General features: G+C 37.1%; 1 protein-coding gene across 3 annotated transcripts in view; it reads left to right on the top strand.

The window, feature by feature from the left end:
• Nucleotides 1–27,119, top strand: part of LOC124865681 (thrombospondin type-1 domain-containing protein 7A) — a 305,007-nt gene that overhangs the window by 105,974 nt on the left and 171,914 nt on the right. For all 3 annotated transcript variants that reach the window (XM_047360998.1, XM_047360996.1, XM_047360997.1), the window contains exon 2: nucleotides 25,036–25,870. In XM_047360998.1, coding sequence (XP_047216954.1) covers nucleotides 25,036–25,870 — 835 coding nt within the window. The remainder of the gene's footprint in view (nucleotides 1–25,035; nucleotides 25,871–27,119) is intronic.

Here is a 27,119-nt window from a genome sequence, read left to right as displayed (position 1 = left end):
CGCCTCACTTTTCATTTTTGTGTGGACAGGAAGAACGTAATCTTTCTGTATTAGGACGCCCTGGCACATGAGTAGCATGACTGCAATCTGTAGCAAGTAATGCGAGCCTGCACAGCATGTAAAACCCCACAGACCATGAGATCAACAATAACGATGAGGGATTGCACATTACTGTTTGTGCTGCTGACTTTTTTTAATCTAACAACGATTCTCCAACAAAGTGCTTATTTTCTAGTCTAACAGGGAATGTTTGTATGCATGCGCATGTTGAGTTTTAAAGAACATACCGCCCACTAATGGCATGGCGTGGGAATTACACTGTTTTCACGTTTCTGCTAGTGTTGTGCACAAAAATCTAAATTTAAATATTTTCATGTAAACAAAAAAACAATCCTGTTTTCAATGAATCATTGTTTTGTAAACAGGGCCTTGGACTTGTTTACTTGTTGGACATGACAAGTCTCCACCGAACAAAATGAACCTTAGCTTGTGAGAAATCATTTTCAAGTTACATGTATGTTAAAGCGACCCACAAATAAGACTGTGTTAAGATTTCTGGAGAATGAAGTATGTAAATTAAACTCTCTGCTACCTTGGTCCTAATTTAATCTAAAACATTTTCTCATCTTTTCTTTACTGTGTGATGTTTTCCATGAAGGTAAAGGAAAAGTGCTCAATAGAAAGACATAGGAGGTATTATTTCTGACTTATTCTTTACGAAGCTTAATAGATTTACCTCATAAGTCTTAACCCCAATGGAGGAGAGGTGGACTGACAGTATTGAATTGGCACAGTTTAACATTACAATGTCTCCTTCCAGGAGGAGTGCCACAGTTACTCAGTCAGCAGTTTTTACAGAAACTCTGAAAGTAATTCCAGTGAAGAATTGTCAGAAGTGACAGACATATTTAAGCTCTTGGGAAACGTTTACTTTCAAGTTGGATCGAAGTGAAAGCAGAAATCTCAGTGGGAGATGGATGAAAATGTGTGAATAGTAAGATAACTTTGTCACAGAAAGGTTTTATTCAAAATAATTGTGGGCAAGTGTTTCCCCTTCATTTTATATCAGCATATAATGATATTTTTCATTATATGGGATGTGACTATGTACTCAGATGATACGCTTCAATGACTTTTTTCTGCATTATAATGCAACATAAACCTAGGGCTGATGCTAGAAGGCAATAGGGGATGTGGATCCATGACTAAAGGCATACATTTACGATATTAAAAGTAGGATATATTAATTTAGGCTCCTTTACTTTATTAGAACATCTCTCGGGTGCAGAGGCAACGCAGCCACAGTGCAGCTTTTTCCTCACTGTCTCAGGCGTTTATTCCAGATCCCGTTCATGGCGAGTTTGAACCCAGGAATCATTCTGATGCAAGAAAGGAGCCCGGATCTTCCACTTGCACTTCGGAAAATATCTATATGCACATCTCATAAATCAACCACTTCACCCTTATAGAATTTTGTCATTTTCTGTCAAATATCTGACTTTACAATGTCAGAGAATATCTTTGCTTTAATTTTGTAAATGTATGCTTTTAATCATGGGAAATGATTAAAGGTATACAAATGAACAACCTTTCAACTCCTCTGTAGTCATGTTTTTTTTTTTTATCTACAATGGCCCTTATAATATGTTCTTTAAAATAAAGTTTGAGGTATGGGGTTGCCAATGATCCATAAAGACTAAGCATTTTGAGATTTTTAGATTAAGACCAGTGATTGTTCATACTATTTTAAGAGATTTTGTTCTGCAGTGCAACCAACAAAAAACAATTCTTTAGTTAAAATATAAAGAAGAGTGTTCATTTTGATTAAATTCAAGCTGTAATAATGCATCAAAGTTGGAGTGAGTCTGACTGATGAGCTCAATTTATTTTAAACATGTTCTGCACTCTTTGGCTGCAGGTTTGAAAAGTTGTCCTTGTTTCTTTTCATAACAGAATAATGCAGTAAAATAAACTTTGAGGCCAACTTTCACTTCACTTGGCAAGGGTTGAAGATTATTACTCAGCTGGATTACAGTGTAATTGGATGCACATACAGTGGCTTTGGGTGTCCCTCCACAATACTCAAGTGTTTTGCGTTCTTGTAATGCATACCTTTGCACACCATGAGTGGACAGAAGTGAATAGCTGCAGAAAAATGGAGGTCAGATTAGTAGTTTGGCTAGAGAAATGTGCCTGACTAACACACAGTTTGGGGTATAATGTCTTTGTTGCTGAGCCTGCAAACAGCTGCTTACATACTGAAGAGCTATTAGATATGTGTATATTGTACATTGTAAATTGTACATTTGTATATTCTGTAATGCAAAAACAGAACAAAAGAGCAAAGTGTACCGGAGTCAAATTCCTTGTTTGTATGTACGAACTTGGCAATAAAGCTGATTCTGATTCTGATTCTGATTCTGAGCTGCTGTGGGTAAAATGGAGATAAAATGCCACACCTTGACTTGAACAATGCTTCCCTGCTGTGTGCATCTTTCATCCCCCTGGTATTCTCACTTCCATAAAATGTCAGAAATGTTTTGTGACTTTTCCTATTGGGGAAGCAGCCAGTGCAGCAACTTGTTGACCAGAGGGGTGAATTCACAGGCCACGTGGAGCTTGTTGGCCTTCCTGTGTGGCACTGTAACTTGCTTCACCCCTCCCTCGCCTCTGCCAGCCTGTTACAACCCTTCCAGGAAGACATCTACAGGCCTGTCAGCTCATATTTAAGTCAACCAGTAAAGAAACCCTGCATATAAAGCTGCTCATTGGTCAATGGTGATGGGGCTTTCGTTTTATTGGTCAGCTTGTGGGAGTAAACATTTTCATGTCCATATCACCTCACTGCAGAAAAGGATAGCTCCTTTCTTGGTAGATAAAGAGAAAAGGGCACGCTGCCATGTATGCTCATATTTATTTTTACCTTGGCAATGACAGCTACTGCACAGCCACTTATTTGTTTTCTATTTGCTTTTCTGCTTAAGATGCAGAATGGCTTTTGTTCTTGCTGCTGATTTTAACAGTTTAGGTTGAGTTTAACACACCACAGCATGATGTGAAGAAAATATCTAATTTCTTCTGTTTCTCAGCATCTGAACCCAGGGCACAAACATGTACAACAAAAAGAACAAGAAAACTGCTCACTGTCAATATATTGGCGGATATTTTATTATTTTTAGAAGAAACGAACCACCCCATTAAAAGTAACCTGAAAAAGACCAGTGGGGTTGCTACTTTGTGCACACAGTCTCGATCAATGAGGCAGATTCTGATTCTTAAGGCCCAAACAATTTGACTTCAATTCTGCATGCTCACAACATACAGACATTAAGTATAAATATATAAACTTTACAAGAAATAATATGAATGATAGAAACCCGTATGTACATGTATGTGTAAGCACAGGTACTGTTTTATAAAGAAAAAAAAATTTAAAGACAGTTTGTGATTCTGTGCCTGTGGTAATATTTGCAAACAGAGCTCTGTAGCAGCGACCTGAAGGTATAAGTCTAGGTATAAGTATAAGTCTAGACAGTTTGTGTCCAGGATGTGTGGGGTCTGCAGCGATGTTAGCTGCCCTGTTCCTGATCCTAGACCTGCACAAACCCTGGATTGAGGAAGATCAGCCCTGATGATTGTCTCTGCAGACCTAATTGTTGCAGTTTGGACCTATGATGTTTTTGTTGAAGAGCCAACTTTTTCCTAACAGTGTCTATCTGTGAGGATCATCTCAGGTCCTGAGAAAGTGTGGTTCCTTGGAACCGGAAGTGATCCACAGGGAGTGGGAGAGGGTGTTCTCTATGTATCAATTTATTACTTTTGGTAGTTCAGCATTTTCGATGAATTATTAGTCATACATATGCTGAAATCTCACATATAATTAAATATTGCATATTATTTAGCGAGGATCTTATATTCAACCCCACATCTGTTGGTACATAACCTCCTATAAAAGGTTCCTCCAGTTTATGGTACAAATGAACCAAAATTGCGTAAAAAGATGAAAATGGAGAAGGGGTGAAATAGGCCAGCATGCTCTTTTATTATTTCTGCTAAGAAAGCTAGGCAAAATGTCCTTTTCTCTGACTACTTTTTGCCCAATATTGGTTACGGAGTTTTCCTAATTTGTTTACCTGTGTATTTATTATGTTTGTAAAATCATGGTTAAGGTTATGGAGGATTTTCTATGAGTACATTTAAGATGTAGCAAATGCAAATTTTTTGAAGTGATGAACTTGACATTGATGCAGATCCTGATGAGAATTCAGGATTTTTTCTGGGCTTTTTCATCCAGTATACAGTTCAGTACTTTTCCTATTTGTCAAAAATGTATGACATCTTGAAGTGAAAGACAAATTAAACCACATAAAATGGACAAACACATTAACTATCAGATAGGTGGTAGTAGCAGATACATCTTTGCCCAGCTTGGCTTCTGTGACTTGGATCTACCTTAAAATTTGGTGCTGTAATATACAACAAACTAGTATCATGTTTATCGGTTCCTGGAATATCTAATTATGTTCTGCTGTAATGCTGAGAACCTCAGTTTGTGGGAAATGTGATGAAGAGATTGGCAGAGTGAAATGTAATCAGTGACAGAGCCACAGAGCTGTAAATGTAAGAAGCACGATCACGAAGTACACTTGAAAATTAATTAGATGCCAGTTACAGAGAGGACGTTAGTAAAACGTATGAAATGATCTTTGGTTCTCAGTAAACGTTAAGTCTCTGCTTCATTTTGGAGAATTTTATAATCCATTAATTGAATTTTGGTTTGTAAATTGGAAGTCAGTCATGCAGTCAGAAGGAAATGGGGTAAAAAAGAAAGTATCAAGTTCCCACTAATATGGATGTGAATGTTGTGGTGGAACGATACACAAAGGTTATGTGTAGCGAGCCAAATTTCACAGTGGAGGATAGATTTGTAGTCCCAGTGTTTCTAGCTTTTAAACGCTGTCTGACATCTGTTGAAGGAGATTTGTATTCAGTTCTTCTCTTCTGTCAAACGATCTCTAATAGTGTCACAAAATATAGGCTATGTGGGGTTTTGTGTATTATCTGTATAGAAGTGAAAGGCAGTATATTTTCATTGGGACGTGTTGCATTGTAAGATCTTGTTTTGTTTCACCTATAGTCAAACCCGTCAACAGTATTTCTTATTCAGCAAAATTGAAGAAATTTGCAAACCTTACCTTTTGATGACTTGAAAACAACAAAATGCTTCTTTCCACAATCTTTACATAATCAAGAGGAGTCATTTGATTGCAAATGTGCAGCAGATGCAAATTGATAACTTATTTTTAAAAGTTATGGATGAGAACTTATTGCAATAATACAACTAGTTTTGGACTGAATGTGTGCTGTTATTGCAAATAAACATATTTTTATAATCTGTGATGGTTATTTAGATTGTCTACTACCTGAACAGTAACAGTACAAGATCCAGGAGGATAATTTTGAAGACCGGAGGAAAATACATTTAAATTTTATTAGATGTTTAAAGTAGATAGATAGCTATGATCACTCAGTCAGATTTGATGCTGCAAAACTATAATTATTATCCTGACTCAACTGTCAAATCACAGCTTTGCTTAGTGAAGTCAAAATGGGTTCATTGCTCTTACAACAATTTGCCACACTTTGAAGAATTTGATGACATTTAATTGGCTTCACACTGGGTTTTGCATGAGGCTAGGTGATTGTATCATACAGCTGCCCAGCATGTGGGTGTGCTCTTGAAACATGGTGTAGTTTGACTTGTGTGTGGTTGACCTAACAACTGGTTTCAATATTGAGCCATTGAGATATCCATACACCCACATGACAGTTGGTGCATGATACAAAGACCTCACTCATGGAAACCCAAAAATATGACCTGTATTAGACTCAGTCAAGTGCTGATAATGCTGATATTTCACTCTGGGGGATTTCCTAGCAACTAATGTACTTTACAGCGGCTAGCGTTTGCTTAAAACCTGCTGTAAACACTGAGTTTACTGATACCGATCAGAGACCAGAGGATGGAGATTGTTTTAAATGACAAGACTATTTTTAAACTCTTGACAGAGTTGATAAATTAAAGTGTTAACATTAGGGGATCTGTTTGCAGAGATACTGAGATGAATAATGTGTGCAGTGCTTATTACCACTGTCTCCCTGTACTGCATCACTGCACTGAAACTTTTGCATTGTTCCCCAAGTCCCCTCTCAGCCTGCAACAAATGAAGCATCAAAATATTTGCTTAACCTTGAGAGATATTTCTGATCCCAGTATGTTTAAAAGAGAAAACAAGGTTGTCTCTTTGGAACAAAGTTAAGCCATGCCATGTAGAACAACCGTTTTGTTCCCAGAGGCCGAATCTTTGTGTTTACATGAGTAGAAAAACTGATGTTTTCTGTGTGATTGTTTAAAGTGTACCAAGTGAACGTTGGTTGTTTGATCTTTGTTGTCCTTTTACATTTCCACTCAGCACCCGTGTATCATATATCTTCATCACTCATCTGTTCGTCATCTGGCCTACAAGGAATTGAAGTGTTTTGTGGGAAATTATGGAGTTTATTTTACTGACAGCCCTGACATTTTTCCTGACAGACTTTGGAGCAGATGGAATCTGTTAGTGTTGCGAACTGACAGTTAAAACTGAGAGGTAAAAGAAGCTAATTTGAATTGAAGATATTTTGAGGCAAACAAAATACAGAGCTAAAAGCTTCAGTTGTTTCACTTCAGCTCGGCTCATCATCTCTGACCCATCGGCTGGAGGAATTTAGAAAAACTTCTTTGATGCTGCCAACAGCCATTTTTGTCACCACCAGAGTGTGTGGGTGTTATTAGGAGTAGAACATGTTTTCCCTCATTTATCTTGTCACTCATCCATCCTCTGGGGCTGTTTATTAGCTCACAAACAAACACAACTTATCTGTAAACCGCAGCAAAACAACCCTGTCTTCCCCCTTTTGGCTCACTGTCACATCTTTGATTCCAGGTGCTCAGAAACAAAATTATTCAACTTAACCTCACAAGAATTTAAATTTTACTCAAAGGATTCTGCTAATGGTTCCAGCTTCAACTGAAGTCTCATTATGTAAGGTTGGTTAAACCAGGTAATGATACATCAGTACTGTGAACTTTGTTCTCCTTCCCAAACTGCACACTGAAAATTAATTAATCGGGAAAGTAAATCTTATCACTTATTTCTTATATTTTGCTTCCAAGCATGCAGACTTTCTTGTAATCTCAGTTTTTGAAGGTCTTTCCAGGGTTCCTATGAAAAGTCTGGAATAAGATGGAATTTATTGGAATATTTTGCATGTTTGGATAGGTATGGAAAAAAACTGAGGGTGAAGAAATGTTTATTTCAGACTTTTATCTTGTCCTGAATTTTGTAATGGGCAAAAATCTAATGTCTAATAAATGCAGTTAATTTTACATTGATTTATGTTGAAATGGCATTCTTTATCATACTTTGATTTCAACATTTTGCCCATAAGCCTTTTGATTTGAGTTACTGGGTTAATGTACATTTAAACAAAAGTTAAAAAAGGGACATTTGGACTTTAGACAACTTAAAATTCAGGTTAAACTGGACCTGCGGTCTATAATTGAGGAAGGAGCGAAAACAATGGACTAAGAGTGCTATTTATTATTATAATAATCTTTTTTTTATAAAATTAAAGATACTTTTTCTTACCAGAAATATTGTAGTTTAAAGAATTGACATTTATCAAAGAATATGTCCTTATTTGGCAAATAAAAAAGTTAGATATTTTAAAATGGAGCAGCTAAAAAGTTGTGAAATGGAGTTCTGTGACTTTCAATACTGTGTTGTTTAAGTGATTTGTTGAAGCTTTAATTAAGCTTTTAAATAAGACTACTAATAAAACAGTTCAAAGGGAATTTCTGTACTCATGACCAGAATGCTATAAAACCTGCAGGAAAAAATAGTCAAATTTGAGTCTCAAAAGTATGATATTTTGATGTGTAAGGACCATCTCTTAAAATCTTACTTATTTTTAATCCTAGTACCTAAATTATTTCAGAGGAGTGGTTATTTTATTTTAACACATATAACTTTAACATATGAATAATTTAAACTTCAAAAGCTAAAACCAAACTAAACCCAAGGGATGAAACAGTAAGGTCGACAATAACAGAACCCATTTTAAATTGGTTCTACAGCATTTTTCTCACAGGCACCCGGTCACATAATGGCTTGCTCTAATTTATTTAGTAAATTTTATTCAAAATACCAGAGAAAATAATATTTTAGCTCTATTAGGTTGCTTCCCAAATGGCTGTTGGCTAAAAATAGGATATACAGTAGATGAAGGATGATGAATCTCTCTGGTCTTGTGACAAGTCTTTGTAGTATTTACACTTCTGAAATTCTCCTTGCCTTGTTAACATTTCTCAGTTTTTCAAGTTCATGCTGCACAAAAATCCATTATGGTTGGGGTATAAGGATAGGACTGAATAATAAGAAAAGTTTCATACAAAGACTTTGAAAAACCTTTAGAAATCCCAAAGTACTATCGATCAAGAACACTTTAAAAGATTTCAAAATGTCTTTGAGGCAACTGGGGCTTAAACCTTAACCTCTCAAAGCTGAAGTGATCATCACTGGTGTTATATGAACAGATATGAAGATAAATCTGAGAGTTGAGTGATACGAATTCATTGGGACAACCAACATGCTTTTAATATTTGGCATTTAACATACAGGGGTTGGACAATGAAACTGAAACACCTGGTTTTAGACCACAATAATTTATTAGTATGGTGTGGAGCCTCCTTTTGCAGCCAATACACCGTCAATTCGTCTTGGGAATGACATATACAAGTCCTGCACAATGGTCAGAGGGATTTTAAGCCATTGTTCTTGCAGGATAGTGGCCAGGTCACTACGTGATACTGGTGGAGGAAAACGTTTCCTGACTCGCTCCTCCAAAACACCCCAAAGTGGCTCAATAATATTTAGATCTGGTGACTGTGCAGGCCATGGGAGATGTTCAACTTCACTTTCATGTTCATCAAACCAATCTTTCACCAGACTTGCTGTGTGTATTGGTGCATTGTCATCCTGATACACAGCACCGCCTCCAGGATGCAATGTTTGAACCATTGGATGCACATGGTCCTCAAGAATGGTTTGATAGTCCTTGGCAGTGACGCGCCCATCTAGCACAAGTATTGGGCCAAGAGAATGCCATGATATGGCAGCCCAAACCATCACTGATCCACCCCAATGCTTCACTCTGGGCATGCAACTGTCTGGGTGGTACGTTTCTTTGGGGCTTCTCCACACCGTAACTCTCCCGGATGTGGGGAAAACAGTAAAGGTGGACTCATCAGAGAACAATACATGTTTCACATTGTCCACAGCCCAAGATTTGTGCTCCTTGCACTATTGAAACCGACGTTTGGCATTGGCATGAGTGACCAAAGGTTTGGCTATAGCAGCCCGGCCGTGTATATTGACCCTGTGGAGCTCCCGACGGACAGTTCTGGTGGAAGCAGGAGAGTTGAGGTGCACATTTAATTCTGCCGTGATCTGGGCAGCCGTGGTTTTATGTTTTTTGGATACAATCCGGGTTAGCACATCCCTTTCAGACAGCTTCCTCTTGCGTCCACAGTTAATCCTGTTGGATGTGGTTCGTCCTTCTTGGTGGTATGCTGACATTACCCTGGATACCTTGGCTCTTGATACTTCACAAAGACGTGCTGTCTTGGTCACAGATGCGCCAGCAAGACGTGCACCAACAATTTGTTCTCTTTTGAACTCTGGTATGTCACCCATAATGTTGTGTGCATTTCAATATTTTGAGCAAAACTGTGCTCTTACCCTGCTAATTGAACCTTCACACTCTGCTCTTACTGGTGCAATGTACAATCAATGAAGACTGGCTACCAGGCTGGTCCAATTTAGCCATGAAACCTCCCACACTAAAATGACAGGTGTTTCAGTTTAATTGTCCAATCCCTGTAAGTAGTCTATTTGAGGTAATGAGCACATTAAATGGTCCTACAGCTGAGCCTTCTTGGTGTCATTACATTGTAATCCTGATTCTGTATGCAGAGAGCAGCTCAAATAAAAATGGAGGAGACGTGTTACCAGTGGGTTAAAATGTCTGTTTTGCAGCTGCTGCATGGACATGATGATTAAGGTGTTATCAAAGGAGCTACTTCAAGCCATGCACACATAATCGTAGTATTACAGTTAATGAAATTTACACCCAGCATGAGCGGAGAGTTTTAGTCAATGTGACTCAGTGCTCTGCTGCCCAGGGCACCTTTCACACTGAAAGCAGGTTAGGGTTAACAGTCTTTCATGAATGCTAAGCTGCTGAAAATATTCCTTCAGATATAAAGTGTTAGCTGCAGGTCATTTTCTTTTCTCCTTCATATTTAGTTTTATTTTTGCAAGTTTAACATCTGGTGCTTGGATGTCAGCCATTAACACAGAAAAGATCTTGTGTCAATAAGGGACTAAATAATGACCTTCTCTCTGTACTCCACATGGAGTACAATGACATGATAGGCAATATTTTGTCTGTTTGTTTGCTTCACCCAAAGCAGTTATTCTCTCTTTGCAAACAAATTTACTGCTGAACTTAATGTGACTCAAAGCAGAAAGTTCAATATGGTAACACTCTGTCCTCCCAAAGGCTACATAAACATGCAATTATAAAATTACAGGGTTAATTCCCTCTCTACAAGGACGTCTAATTGAGAGTTGATAAAAAACTACTCGCTGTCGAAGCACTCATTGAGTTTTATCCAAAGAAATGCAAGATAAATAAGCTGACATCTTGCAAAAGTTAAGTTGTTGTTGGATCGACTTTTAGGCTTTATGGTCATAAACAATTAAAGTTAATTCCAAAATATACAATCTGGTGAAAATGCATGACATTTGCTGCGACACAGCAAAGGTTGTGCAAAATTAAAATAGAAAAAATGCCAATAAATGTCCACGGAACCACAGGGGTTAATACAACATGACAAGTTACTTTTTATTTGTAAATATTTATGTTTTGCAAACATCATCAGACTATGTTACTGTTACAAAATAATTTTTTTTTCTTAATTATGGGATTTCATCTTTTTTAAAAGAACTAATGAGAAAATGAGGATTAGAGCAGATAAGTGGCCGTTTGTTTTAATCAACCTTAAGATTTATTTTAGAAAACTATAAAAAGCTTTGTATCTTAGTAACACAACTCATGAAATAATGAGAAAAGATGTTAAAATTAAATCATCTTTTTAGGCTTTGATTAAATAAACATGTTGACCAGATTTACTTCCTTGACTGCTTCCCAGAGGTTGGCTCACTTTATATATTTACTCCATTTTACCCTTTAGATTATTTCTACATTTTATTATTCTACAATAAATATAGACCCACTATTGCGGGAGTTTTGACAGCATCCAGCTACAGCCAAATTCCCTCTTAGCTTGGAAGTATTTCATATAGAATAAGGTATTCAGAGCACTTATCCCACAGTGCTCCACATAACCTCCTGATTGCTGCAAACCAGCTCATTTTTTATTCAGTGTTTTTCCATATTGTTTTCAATCACAGCAAAACTGAGTGTTCTGCAGTCGGAGCACGTCTGCATGCTTAAACACTGCGGAGCAGTGGCAGCCAGAAAACAGAAATGAACCTCAGATGAACCCTGACCCTGTTGAGACTGAGAGAGAGGTCCTGTCTTTAAGAGCTGGAGCAAGGACTGTGGGTTTAAAAAATAATAAACAAACATGAGCAGAAAGAGGGAAACACAGTGACCCATTCATTAGTGAGGCTGACCCTGCAGGGACAAAGACACGGTTCATTAAATGAACACTTGAGGCCCAGTCAGAGATCATAGTCTTGTCCTGATAGTGAGGATATTACAATCCACTTACAGCAAAGACGGAGGGAAAAGTTTCCCAGGAGGAGGTCAGAAGCCCTCCTTTCACAGCTGATATCTTCTTAATAACATCTCTGGATGTTATGAGACCATTTAGCTGCTTTTACTTGATCAAATGTATGGCATGTAAACACTTTCTCATCTTTCACTGAGTTAGAACCTACTGCTGTTAGATTGAGGGACATCATCCCTCTTGACTCCTTGTGTTTTAGTTTTACCTCCTGCCACAGTGTTTAACATATTAACGTAAAGGCAACATTTCTGAATAAGCTTCCAAGTGTTTCCTGTTGAAAATCTACACACAAATGAGAACCTGTTTTGAATTGTTTTGAAAAAATAACTTATTTTACAAAGCTTTCCTTGAGTGTTTCCTAGTCTGGTTTCCTGCACTCAGAATTGTCTATGATAGCTTCCACCTGAGTCTCGTTACCCTTTTAGCTCCCAAGCAAATGAAGACCTGTTCCTCCTGGACAAATGAATGTAAAGAAGCAATAAAGTTAAGAAATAAAGCATTTAAGGTACTAAAAGGAAATCCAATTTATAAGAATTTAATTGATTATAAAAGAAAGCAAGCAATAGTAAGGAGAACTATTAAGAAGGTAAAAAGAGAATATTGGAGATATTTCTGTAGCACAATAGGGAAAGAAACAAAAATAGAAACAATTTGGAAAATAATTAAAATAATGAATGGCATAAAGAGAGAGTTTGAATATCCTATATTAAAAATAAATAATATAAATATAGTAAAAGATGAAGATAAAGTTGAAATATTGGCAAGAACATTTAGTAAAATTAACAGTTCAAATAATATTAGTGAAGAGGGAAGAAAAGGAAGATAAAATACAAAACTTATATATAAAGATGTATTACAGAGTGTTGAAGAAACAAATAATCTGTTAAATGTTGAATTTACAAAAGCTGAATTAAATTATGCACTTAGGAAGACAAAAAAATACAGCACCAGATAAAGATCAAATTTGGTACAGAATGATAAGGCAACTTGGTGGAAAATCGAAAGATATAATATTACAATTATATAATAAAATATGGGAGGAGGGAAAATTACCACTGAGCTGGAAGGAATCAATTATAGTACCAATAGCTAAACCAGGAAAAGACAAATCAAATCCTGGAAATTATAGACCAATAGCCTTAACATCAAATCTATGTAAAATAATGGAAAAAATGATTAATAGTAGACTAGTATATTATTTAAATAATAAAGGATATATGTCAAAGTATCAAAGTGGTTTTAGAAAAGGGAGGAGTACTAATGATCCAATGCTATGCTTAGAGCATGAAATTAGAAGAGCACAGGTAAATAAAGAAAGTGTAGTGGCAGTATTTTTTGATATAGAAAAAGCATATGATATGATGTGGGTGGAAGGATTATTAATTAAATTACAAATACTGGGCATTAAAGGGAAAATATTTAAATGGATCAAAGACTTTTTAACAAATAGGAAAATACAAGTTAGAATTGGGGAAGTGATCTCAGGAAAATATATAGTAGAAAATGGAACTCCACAGGGGAGTATTATAAGTCCGTTATTGTTTTCAATTATGATAAATGATGTATTTAAAGATATTGGAGAAGTAATGGGATGTTCACTTTTTGCAGATGATGGAGCTGTTTGGAAAAGAGGAAAAAATGTAGATTTCATTGTAAAGAAATTACAAGAGGTTATTATTGAAATAGAGAAATGGGCGTTACAATGGGGATTTAAATTTTCAGTTGAAAAAACCAAAGTAATGATATTTAATCAGAACAAAATAAACAAGGAAATAAAATTAAAATTATATAACCAAGAATTAGAGCAAGTAAAGTATATAAAATTTTTAGGATTATGGTTTGATGAAAAACTAAAATGGAATATACATATTCAAAAAGTTGTTGATAAATGTAAGAAAATTTTAAATATTATGAGATGCTTGGCTGGCAGTGACTGGGGAGCAGATAGGAAATCACTAAAACAGATATACACAGGAATGATAAGATCTAACATAGACTTTGGTTGTATAGTTTATGGTTCAGCAGCTAAAACACATCTGGTTAAATTAGACATTATCCAACATCAGGCATTAAGATTATGTACTGGAGCATTTAAAACTACACCAACAGCAGCAATAGAAATAGAAAATAGAAATGGAAGAAATGTCGTTAGAGTTAAGAAGAATAAAACTAGAAATACATTATTGGTTAAATTTACAAGGTAATAACTTGGATCATCCAATTTGGGAAATTTTAAATCCATGTTGGGAAAAAGAAAAGAAAGAAATGAAGAGTTTTGGATGGACAATTGAAAAGAAAGTAAAAGAATTTAAAATGATTGATTTAGAAATTAGTCAAACATCACCAATATCAATTATACCACCATGGATTCTACCAGAAGCAACAGTAGATATGTCAATAATGGAAAAGAAGCAAGATAAATCTTCCATAGTAGATAGTTATTCAGTACAGATACATTTAAATAATTATTATAGATATATTCAAATATATACAGATGCATCAAAAATAAATGGAAAAGTAGGAATAGCTTTTGTAGTACCAGAATTCAATCTAAAAATAGGAAAACGAATTACAGACGGCTTATCAGTATACACAGGAGAAATATTGGCTATATTATTAGCTTTACAATGGGTAGAAGACATAAAACCATTAAAAACAGTCATTTGCTCAAATTCAAGCTCTGCATTATTAAGTTTAAAATATAATCAATCAGATAGTAGGATGGACATTTTATTAGAAATATTTCATACATTATACAGAATACAAAAAATGGGCTTGATAGTTATATTTGTGTGGGTTCCAGCACATATTGGAGTAGAAGGAAACGAGAGGGCAGATAAAATAGCAAAGAGGATAATTCAAAATCCTATTAGTTTTATAGTTAAAACAAGTAAATCTGAGGGAAAGAGTATTGTTCAAGGAAAGCTGATGGAAAAATGGCAAAAAAGGTGGGATGAAGGAAAAACAGGAAGATGGTTTTATCAAATTCAGAAGATAGTAGGAGAAAGAAGAAATGGAAGACGAAATAGAAAGGAGGAAAGAGTGATAACAAGGTTGAGATTTGGGCATACAGGACTTAATTATACGCTTTTTAAAATTCAAAAGCATGATACTGGTAAATGTGATTACTGTGGAAAATATGAAACAATAGAACATGTTATATTAGAATGTCATAAATATGAAAGAGAAAGAAGATATATGAGAAGAGAGTTTGAAGGTATTAAGGAAAAGGTTAATTTATTAGATATTTTGAGGAAGAATTTAGGGAGTGAACATATACAAATAGTGATTCGTGTTTTAAAGAAAACAAAATTATTTCATAGAATTTGATTATAGTAGATAAAATTGTGAAAGTATGGAGGATATTTAAGGGTAGAATACAATGTAATGTGTAAGTATGTCTATTTGTATATATACATATAGGTAAGATATATTTATTTATTTAATTTGTAGAATTAAATATATATATATAAATAGATAGACCGACACGAACCACACTCCATACCAGTAAGTGGCGGTAATGCTACTAAACGTTTGTTGTCAACCGCCAATAAAACCAACAAGAAGAAGAAGAAGACCTGTTCCTCCCATCTAGCAAGTTTGTTTCTGATTATTTTTGATTGCTGATGATCAGCCTGTCCATTAACTTTCAGTTAATACAGTTTTATTTATATATATATATATATTGAGAGAGAGAGAGAGATTTGACAGAATTAGTTTCCATGGTGCCTTAAAATGTATTTTATCCTTATAATGTGTGTTAATTGTTGAGATTTCTCTCATGGTTTTGAACATTCACATTATCTTTGGTAGTTCTGCTAGCAATGAAAAATGCTCTGTGGTGGATTCATTTGGCTAATTTAAAGTGTATAGAACTAATGCAATGCTGGTTTATCAAATATTAATATAGGCTTACCAGGGATTGGGCCTGCAAGGTTCTTGTGAACAGAACAATGGCCACTTTTTTAAATAAAGCTTTGTTTATAATGTTCTGCTCCCATTCAGAGAACTGTCTTTCATACAAGTAAAACATAGCAGTAAATGTGAAAACAAAGTGAAGCAGAGAGCACTGCTCTTCTACTCAGCTTTAGAACCCCCAAACTGATAAAATAAAGACATAATTCAATTCAATTCAAAAATACTTTATTAATCCCAAAGGGAAATTAAATGAAACAGTATTTATTTTAACAGTAAAATAAACAGGTTAAAGTAATAAAGCAGATATGCATGTAATATACAATAAATGTCCAAAAGGGTTGCAGAATAGTATTAAATTTTCCAGTTTAAGATGCTGCAAATATTCTGTTATTCACTCGAGAATGAGTCGTCTTTGCATTTAAAACAGTATTGGCAGAGCAAAATGCCAACATATTTGGCTTAAACCTGCTCAAAAGCCTCTCCTCTGGTATAATGGCAAAAACACTAATAAAGGAGCATGGGTTTAATGGCACTTTTAAAATCTGAGAGTGGAAAAAAGAGAACAGTTATGCAGTTTAGATAGATGCAGGAGGGTTTCTGAAGCTTGATTGCATTTACATTGCCTTGCAAACAGCACCATGAAGATGAAGGAATGCAGTAGAGGGTTCGATTATAAAACAATATTCCAAGCTTTGAACATCTTACTGAGCTCTGTTTATTCCATTATCTGAGAACTGTATGGTACAACTGTAAACCTACAAAGACATGGCTGTCTATATAAACTGACGAGGCGGTCAAGGAGAGCATTAAATTTAAAAATATTGAAGAGGCCCATGGTAATTCTGGAGGAGCTACAGAGATCCATAGCTGCAGAGATCCATAGCTAAGAATCTGTTAACTAGACAAATATATTTTGGCATTTTACTAATGTGGCCTTAATGGAAAAGTGGAAAGAAAAATAATATACTTGCCACAAGCCATATAGGGAACCAAGGAAACATAGGAGAAGCAGCACTGGTCACTCGAGACCTAAATTGAAATTTCTGGCCTACTTGTGAAAACATTGCCCTTCAGTCTGAACACACAATCCTAGCGGCCAAACATGTTGAGTGGACACTTTTCTTCAGCTGGGAAGCTGGTCAGAGAAGACTGAAAGGTGGAAAGAACTAAATACAGGGCAATCACTAAAGAAAACCTGTTGGAGATAGTAAAAGACTGGGGGGAAGGTTTACCTTCCAGCAGGACAACAACCCAAAACATACAGCCAGAGCTACAACAGAATAGTTTGGGTCAAAGTATATCCATGTTTATTGTTTTAAATGGGTGATGGCGATGAGAAAATGAGTAAATCCTTTTTTAAGCCGTCTGCCAGTGAAACTTGGCATTTAGCTCATTCACTGGATTTTGAATTAATTTTAAGTAAGCTTTATTGACTCAGGTGATTATAAATTTTACATATACTGTAGTTTGTTTGTGATTAAATCTTGTTTTAGAAATATTATCCATCAAAGTAAAAGGACAAGAGTAGGTTTGTAGTACTGAAAAAGTTACATGGAGATGGAAAATCCTGTTTATATTCTGTTTAATCAGAATCAGAATCAGAAAAGCTTTATTGCCAAGTACGTTTTTGGACATACAAGGAATTTGTTTTGGCGTAGTTGGTGCAATACAGTACAAATTAAACAGTATAAACATATCTACAATATAATATAAATATATGTGCACAGTTTTAAGTGAGTGAGAGTAAATATAGAGCAGTATAAGATGCAAGAGCAATACAACAGTGCAGGTGATCATTGTGCAAGTAAAGCAGGAGTCCAAGCTGAGCGTTAATGTAACGCATAGAGTTACAGGTTACAAGTGTCCTGTCAGCAAAAAAGGGGGGGGTGTGGGGGAAAGGGAGAGTGTCAGGGTGGTTTCCGGGCTTTGTTAACCAGGCTGGTGGCAGATGGGAAAAAACTGTTCTTGTGGCGTGAGGTTTTGGTCCGGATGGACCGCAGCCTCCTGCCAGAGGGGAGAGTTTCAAAGAGTCTGTGACCGGGGTGGGAGGGATCAGCCAGAATCTTCCCTGCCCGCTTCAGGGTCCTGGAGGTGTACAGTTCCTGGAGCGACAGTAGACTGCAGCCAATCACCTTCTCAGCAGACCGAATGACACGCTGCAGCCTGCCCTTATCCTTGGCTGTAGCAGCGGCGTACCAGATGGTGATGGAGGAGGTGAGGATGGACTCAATGATGGCTGTGTAGAAGTGCACCATCCTAGTCCAGGGTCCAGGAGGGGGTCGGTGATGTCTTTTAGGTGTGAGAGCACAAGGCGCTCAAAGGACTTCATCACCACAGAGGTCAGGGCGACGGGTCTGAAGTCATTAAGCCCTGTGGTCCTTGGCTTCTTCGGAACAGGGACGATGGTGGAGGACTTGAAGCAGGCTGGCACATGACATGTCTCCAGTGAGGTGTTAAAAATGTCTGTGAAGACTGGAGACAGCTGATCAGCGCAGTGCTTCAGGCTGGCTGGTGAGACAGAATCCGGACCAGCAGCTTTCCGGGGGTTCTGTCTCCTGAAGAGTTTGTTGACGTCCCTCTCCTGGATGGAAAGAGCCGTCCTCGGCGTGGGTAGGGGGCTGGTGGGGGGGAACTTCAGGGTGGGGGTTGGAGGTGCCAAGGCCCCTCTTGAGGTTGGGGAGGTGGGGGTGGTGGATTGTGGCTGCAGCTGTTGGGGGGCGTCGTGGGGGATGGTTGCAGGACTGTCCCTTTGTCTTTCAAAGCGGCAGTAGAACTCGTTCAGGTCGTTGGCGAGGCGTCGGTCGTTGATGGAGTGGGGGGCTTTCGGCTTGTAGTTGGTGATTTGCTTGAGCCCTTTCCAGACAGACGCAGAGTCGTTGGCTGAGAACTGGTTTTGGAGCTTCTCAGAGTACAGTCGTTTGGCCTCTTTCACTGCCTTGCCAAACTTGTACTTAGCCTCTCTGTATATGTCTTTGTCCCCACTCCTGAAGGCCTCTTCCTTATCCAGTCTTAACCTTCTGAGTTTAGCTGTGAACCAGGGTTTGTCGTTGTTGTAACTCACCCTGGTGCATGATGGTACACAGCTGTCCTCACAGAAGCTGATGTAGGAAGTCACAGCCTCTGTGTACTCGTCCAGACTGTTGGTAGTAGTCCTGAACACATCCCAGTCTGTACAGCCTAAACACGCCTGGAGATTCTCCACAGCCTCACTGCTCCACTTCCTTGTCGTCCTCACAACAGGTTTGCAGAGCTTTAGTTTCTGCCTGTATGCAGGAATCAGGTGGACTATGATGTGGTCGGATTGGCCCAGTGCAGCACGTGGGATGGCGTAATAAGCGTCTCTGATGGTGGTGTAACAGTGATCCAGAATGTTGTCCTCTCTGGTCGGACATTTTATAAACTGTCTATATTTGGGGAGTTCGTGGTTGAGATTACCTTTGTTAAAGTTGCCAACAACGATTACTAAGGAGTCCGGGTTGGTCCGCTCCACACTCAGTATCTGGTCGGCGAGCATGCGTGTAAAATATTGTTTTATGTAAATATAAACTTTTAAACGTTTTAAACTCATACAAGTACTTCATAATCGGCTATTACAAAGCTGAATTACATGATTTCTTTGTAGTTAATTAAATATATTTAATGGACGTGATTGAGCCTGAGAACATTCACTAAGCCCAAAGAAATTTCTAAAGTTGTTAAATTTAAAACTCTAGATCCTAATTCTCTTTCATATTGTTGTTTGCAGTAAAATGGAAAGTCTAGTAGAGAACCGTGCAGATTTCACCACCTTCTTTTTAATTTGCTTCCTGGGATCAAGGTTTTCATGTAATATTTCAGGATGGTCTCAATCAATATTGTCTGAAGTTTATTCCAATCTTTTGCTGTCATTTTCCTTTGATTTTCAATCCTGTACTTGTACTTTGACCTTCAAATAGACTGAAGAAGTGTACAGTAAGATTATCTGATGACGAGAACATCTAACGATAGAAGGGGATAAAAGCTTACATAAAGGAATATAATTTGCAAATCCTTTGTGCAATAGTAGAAGTAAAAACACCAAACTAGCAGCCAATTTAAATTTATGAAATGTTCATGTGAAAATTGATTTGACCACTTTTATTGTTATTGAATATTGCTTAATCTACAGTAGTAATTTATCATCCTGAATGCTGCCTGCCAAACTTGATAAAAGGAGGTCAAGCATAGTTTGTTTTCAGAAATTTAAATTATACTTCTTACAATATTAAAAAGTTAGCTTCTGACTACTGAGACTAAACAAAAATTTATACTTGAAGGAAAAACTTGGGTTCTGTTTCAGTGTCTCACAATGTGTGGTGGAACATGCAGAGATGAGATGTATCAATGTTGCTGGCATACCTTGTGACTCATTGCTCATTGAATCTTGCACCATGCATGGGAGGGCAGGATGTATCACCAGATTAGGACTGTCACTGTTATAGGTCAGTGCAGACTGATTGTAGCAGAGAGTTTGACTTTTTTTGCTGTCAACAGGTCAGAATTCACATTCTTAAGCCAGTAGAGCATGATGGTGTTTCAGCCTTCTCATGGAAGAGATTAATTCTGTCTGACACTGATAAGATCTGAGTGTTATGTGTTTTGTTTTCGAAACCTCATGGATTTATTGCATTTTACACTGGAGAATCTTCTTAACTGTATTTATTTTCCAACAAAACCCCAAAATATTAGCAATCAACATAAAAGGTGGCAGTTCATTTGGTTAAACTGCAATGTCAGAATTTTCCAGCCTAGTTTTTTTTATTTAAGACACTTGCATTCCTTTTGAACTTGAAAGGCAATAAATTAGCAGCAGTAATGCTACTGATAAAATCTCCCTGATTAACTGAACATCAGAAAATATGACCACCTCTTTACAAGTAAGGGTTTTTGTTTATATGATTTGTTTTTGGTGATTTAAGTTTTCAGTCCATTTTATTTATGTAGCACACGTTCACAACAAATGTCATTTGAACTGACTTTAAAAGAGAAATATATAATCAGATCCTTGTATAACATGAAACTGTCTATAATGTCAACTGGTAAAATATTTTCTATCTTTAAAAAGCCTTTGTATCAAATCAAGACTTTGTAGCAATCACTTTTCCTAATAAACGTGGCAGCAGAGGATTACAAACACGTATGCGTTTTGGAATGTACAGCACATTACATTGTGTGTTAGCACAATGCCAAGTTGGAAAGACATTAGCAGTGACCCTAGAAAAGCAAATGTGTCAGTCTGGAAAGTGTTACAAGGCAATTTCCAAATAATAGAGCCAAACATTCTCAGTAACTTTAATCGAGCAACAACAAAGAACATCATATAAAATACTGTTGTAGAAGAAGTCAAGAAAAAAATAAAAACTGAAACTTGATTCAAGCTTGCCTTTGCTTTGTAGCACAGCTAGCTGGTACAGGAAGTCAGAAAAATGGTAGTAGTTAAAAATTGCTAAAGATGGCAAAAACAACATAGTTGCTTGTGGTTGGTGTTTGACTTTGTGCACCTAAAATGCAGTGAATTTGAGGTCTAACTATTGTAGTAAGTTTTCATTACTACTTTTCCTAATAACATTGCATTAATGGCATAACAGGAATTTTATTAAAGTGTGATCTTGTGAAATTGTTGGTAATAGTCATAATACATAAATTCAGATTTTGTGTAAAGCTTCAATTCGCAACAAATGTTATCTCAAGGCACTTTACAAGACAAACAGATGCAATTTATATACAGAAATACACAAGCAAATCTGTCCAATCAAAAGAAAGATGGCTTCCAAATAAATAAAATTTGATCCTAGTTTCAGTTAATTATGCCAATTGGTACAAAGTATAGTGTCAGTGCTTGTAGGTGTCTAAGGTTGTAAAACAACTTAAGATCTAGCATGTTATGTTGTCATACAAACTTAGGAATAGCCTTTTTTATCCATGTATTTACTCTTCAGATATCCGTCCACTGATAGGCGTATAGAAACAATGTTATGCTACAGAGGGCCACTGTTGAGACATGTCACTAAGCACTTCTGTGATCCAATTATAACTAGAAGCATTTTGATTTGCCACATACTAACACAATCAGTTTGCTCAATGAAATGTGGGGCTTTCAAATCAATTAGATTTCACTCCTGTTGTGGTATAAATACCTTTTTGGATGAGGCCGTCAGAGTGCTGTCAAACTGTATTAATTAATTTTATTTTTTTCTCATTGTGCTTGGATCACAGGCTGGTTAATTTTAGATTAAAACATTCAAGAGCAGACTTGAAAACCTGTAATTAAAAAACACATTTAATAGATTAGTTAATTGTTTCTCCTTGCGTTATGGAGTTTTGACGAAAATTCAATCTGGAAGACTTACCCTCTCCTCTGCTCTGTCCAATGACTCCACCATGCGTCCCCGCTTCAGCCAATCAGCATCGAGTCTGCATTTCCTCTTCTGCCAATCACCTTCCAAGGCTCTGCTTTAAAGATCTTCACTCACAAACTTCCTCGCTCTTCAAGATGAGCTGCGACCCTCCTCCTCCCCACCTTCACCATCTGGCATCCTAGCTCCTCCTGATTTACCTACCTCCTCAGGCCTCCACTCCACCACCAAAAGGATCCCAGGGGGAAGACATCTCTGATTCTATTAATAAGTTGTTCATTCAAGCTCATGTCATTCTCAGCATTCGTGTCTTCCTCCGGGGTCCAAGTGCCAAATAAATAAATATTTATAAATATACTTCTCTAATCACCACCTATGTGTCTTTTTATTGTGAGTCCTACAGGATTGGATTAATAATAAAAAGTCAAATATTTTGGGTCAAATATACACTTGTCATTGATCCACTCAGTTTTCTGAAACAAACTGTTTAGAGACTGAAAATACATTTGTTGTCACTTGTTTTTGTTTCTCATCATAAATCAGCCTTAGAGCTGTGTCCGACATACAGAACAAGATCATTGTTGGAGTATATAACAGGGCTTTAACCATAGGCAAAAAAATCAAAAGAATGTTTTATTCAAGTTAGGTTCAAGTTTTGCAAATAAAGGGAGGTTGTGATTATATTTTTAGTTTTAGTTATTTTTAGCCCCTCCTGTGTTGCCACAATTACCGATGGCACAGATGGGAGCTTTAAAATCTCACTAAATTAGTCAATTTTTGCTAAATTTGCAAAAGTGTCCTGTTCTATACATCATCTATGCACTTGGTTTTGCAGTCTTCACGCTAAGGTCTATAATTTTTAAAGCAATTTTTTAAACCTTTTATGGTGATCTAAAAGCTTGCTCTTGTATGTCTGTGCCAGAGATGTTTACGTGGAAAAATAGGTGGTATTGAATGTTTGTGGCAATACTGGCTGCCAATAGAGCTTGTTAAGTGGCACTTTGGTCTTTCAGTTGCTTCCCTTTGATCCCCTATAATCTTCACTATTGCTTTACTCCTGATAAAGAACACATCCACTTGGTGTCCATTTGTGTCCATGTGTTTGTGTGTCAATATTTTTTGTAACTGCAGCCTAACTTTCCTTCTACTTTTTCCCCAACTTATTTTTAATCAAATCTGTTTGTGAACTTTGTTTTGGTTACATTTGTGTTATTTTCCTGATTCACCCAGATTCAGGTGTCTGTGATCAAGGATCACCCTGGAGAAGCCTGTTAATTTGCAGAATCATACATTGATACTAAATTCAAGTTTCAAGTTTTTCTTTAAGTGACAAATATCCAAAATTGAAGGCATACCTGACAATTTGTAATTTCTGCACTTTTCATCTAGAATGCCAGGCAAAAGAATTGCATTTCATAATGTTAGAACCTTAAACTTTTCTGTTTTTCAAGCCAATTCAAAGGAAAATTATTCACTAGCTTCCCATATATTTTAGGAATCATTTCATGTTATTTTATGTTTCTAAGCTGGAATTGTCCTCTCCTACCTCCCTGAGCTGCTGCACCATTATACACCTCCAGGTCAGCTGACCAGCTGCTCCTTGGTGTGCCTAAAACAAAACATAGCTTAGAGGGGGGGGACTATGCTTTTGCTATTGCAGCTCATAAAATGTTGAACATCACTCTAGCACTGTCAGTCTCTTTAGTTTGTTTTAATTTTATTTTAGCTTTTATTTACATGCAAATGCTTTTAAACTATTTTTGTATCTTTGTTTATTTACTTCTATGTGCTGGACGTTTAGATTGGATTGGATAGTTGGCAATTTGTTTTACAAACAAAAAGTTGAAAAATTGGCAATCTTAGAATCCAACCCCCTGATTTAATAATTTGTTGAACTCCATTTTTCTGTTATTACAGTTGCAAGTCGTTTGTGATATGTTTTTACAAGCTTTGTACACAGACTGAAATTTTTGCTCACGCTCAGTCAGCAAGAATGAAGAGCATCTGCATATGGAAATGTCTTGCCAAAGGTTCTTTATTACATTTAGGTCTGGGCCATTCTAAAACAGTGCTAGAATGCTTTGGGCTCACACTCCAGTTCTCAAGGGCCAGTGTCCTGAAACACTGTAGTCCAACACCGCTCCAATGGCTAAATTTTGAGGTTTGTGTTTATGTGACAAAATGTGAAAATGCAAGGGGCATGTCGGTTTACAGTAATATTCAATAAATTAGAATGTGGGTTCCAACGAGGCTTGATTGTCAGATTAAAAGCATCCTTTGAAAAAAAACCATTAGGCAGGTATTAAACATATTCTTCATTAATCTATGTTTTTGTATTAAAAATGTATTTCTTTTACTGGTCTGATGTAACTTCTAATGTTAAATGTTGTGTTTTTATTAGCTGCAAGCAGAAAACCATCATAATTAACTGAAACAAAGGCTTGAAAACAAGAGTCTGTGTGGAAATAATCTATATAATGTGTTTCACTTAGATAATTGAGTTACTGAAATAAATGAAATTTCCAATAATGTTCTAATTTATTGAATATGACCATATCTCCAGTCTGTTAATCTATGGCTCATGTTACTTTTAAATGACTCCTATAGTTACAAGACAAAGTTCCTATTAGTTATAGTTCCTATTTTTAAAATAGGAACTACCCCAACTCCCCGAATCTGACAAATAATTGTAAAACTAGTTTTAGCTGATGGTTTTATGCTGTAAATAGGATTTTGTTTTATGTTGCTGTTCAAATCACTACTGAAACATAGAAGTATATTGCTCCTTTTTCCTCACAGTGACTGATCCTGTCTGTTTCCCAGGTCCGTGGGGGAGATGCATGGGCAGCGACTGCGGGCCGGGTGGAAGCCAAAGCCGGGCGGTCTGGTGTGCCCACGTGGACGGCTGGACGACACTTCACACCAACTGTGACCAGGGCCAGCGGCCCTCCAACCAGAGGAACTGTTTCCGCGTGTGTGACTGGCACAAGGACCTGTATGACTGGAAACTTGGTGCCTGGAATGAGTGTGTGCCAGTGTCTGCAAGGACGTTTGGGGCCCCAAGGCAGTTCACATGCAGTGGAGGCGAAGAGGGCATTCAGATCCGGGAGGTGGGCTGCATACTCAAGTCCGACGGGTCTCCTGCAGAGGATGCCATCTGTGAGTACTTTGAGCCCAAGCCACGCCTGGAGCAGGCGTGTTTGATCCCTTGCCCTCAGGATTGTGTTGTATCCGAGTATTCGCCATGGACCTCCTGCTCCAAAACATGCGGAACAGGCCTCAGGAACAGAATACGTAGTGTCCTGGTTCCTCCACTTTTTGGAGGAGCAGGTTGTCCTAATCTCACTGAATTCCAGTCCTGTAAACCAGGACCTTGCACGGGTCCTGAAGGCCTGTACAGCCTTAGAGTTGGACCATGGAGCACATGTGCCCTGCCACAGACCCGGACTGCACGGCAAGCAAAACGCAGGAAGGGCAAAGGCCAAGGGCTCAGAGAGCGAGGAGGAGTAAAAGATCCTGAAACCAGGGAGCTGATTCAAAAGAAACGGTCCAGGAACCGCCTTAACCGACAAGAGAGTCCATTCTGGGACATTCAGGTGGGCTACCAGACCAGGGAAGTGACCTGCATACACAGAAATGGGAGCAGAGTGGTTCGCAAGTAAGTGGCAGATCTTTTTTATTATTTATTCTGTGTGGCTGTAAATGTATTTTTTATCTCTACATTTAAAGCAAATGTTTTACACAGTATGTTAAACCAACACATCAAGTATGACTTCAGTTTCAATATTTCTATATCTCCATCTGTATTTTTATCTAATTACCTGTTGGTCAATTTCAGTTGCCCATGGGAGCAAAACATGTCAGATTTGTCCTCCTGAATTGTGTTCCTCCCTGTCAGAAGGTGACACATTGAGGGGGATGTTTGTTGGCTGGGTCTTTGTCAGCACCATGCTGTCAGAGCAATGAGGAAGAGCTACCATTAAAGTGTATTTGATGTTGAGTTCTGCAGAAGGAAGTGGCAAGAAAAGGCTCCCTCTGTGACATGAGATCAATCTTAGCCATGACTTTGATGCTTTTCACAAAAAAAGGCATTGAGTATTTTTTTTTTCTTAGCAGTTTTAAATTGCTATTTTATGAAGAAATCAAACATCACTCAGAATGATAGAACTTATTGCCTAGTCATAAAAATTTAAAATGCAATTATGAACCTACATTTAAACTCAATGTGAGAGTTTGTTCTTGGGATGTAAAAGCCTTTATATTTATAGGATAATTTTTTCAAGTTTTCTTTTTTAGTTCTGTTTAGGCTTCTCACTTGTGTTCATTTCCATGACCAGAATTGAGAAATATGTACAATGCGAAAAAGACAAAAAAAACAAATGCAAGGTAGCACAGGATCTAGCTGGAAGTTTCTGAAGAGTGATGATTCTTTTACCCGCGAGGGTTTGAGTGTGCTTTAAAAATGTCCCCATGAAGACATTGTCCTGAGGACATCATCTGTCACTCCACTAAAACTCTAAAAGTCTGTCTGTAGTTTTATGACATATTTAACTTACTTCCAGCCTACCCTACATGTGATGTTTTTGGAGAATTTAAAATAAAAATATACAGTGAGACTGCATCTGGGGTCAAATGCTCACAACTTTGTCTGGCTCTCAGACTGAGTGAAAAAAGTTTAACTTTTGCAGCTAATTATCATGGACAACAACATGCAAAGAGACACATTTACTTTGTGTTTCAGGTGAGCGGCAGACATTAGCGTGTTTTTTTTTTTTATTATTGACAGAAGACACAAAAAATAAAGCAAGTTGTTAAAAATAATAATTTTTTTTATATTAGTAATATTTTAGAAATTTTACTATTTAATACATCACTTGTGTTCTTGTCAGTGGTCTGGCTTCCGACTC

Source organism: Girardinichthys multiradiatus, chromosome 3 (genome assembly GCF_021462225.1).
Source record: "Girardinichthys multiradiatus isolate DD_20200921_A chromosome 3, DD_fGirMul_XY1, whole genome shotgun sequence".
NCBI classification, from domain to species: domain Eukaryota; kingdom Metazoa; phylum Chordata; class Actinopteri; order Cyprinodontiformes; family Goodeidae; genus Girardinichthys; species Girardinichthys multiradiatus.
Note: the sequence above shows the minus strand (reverse complement) of the source record. Positions and strands in the feature narration are given on the sequence as shown.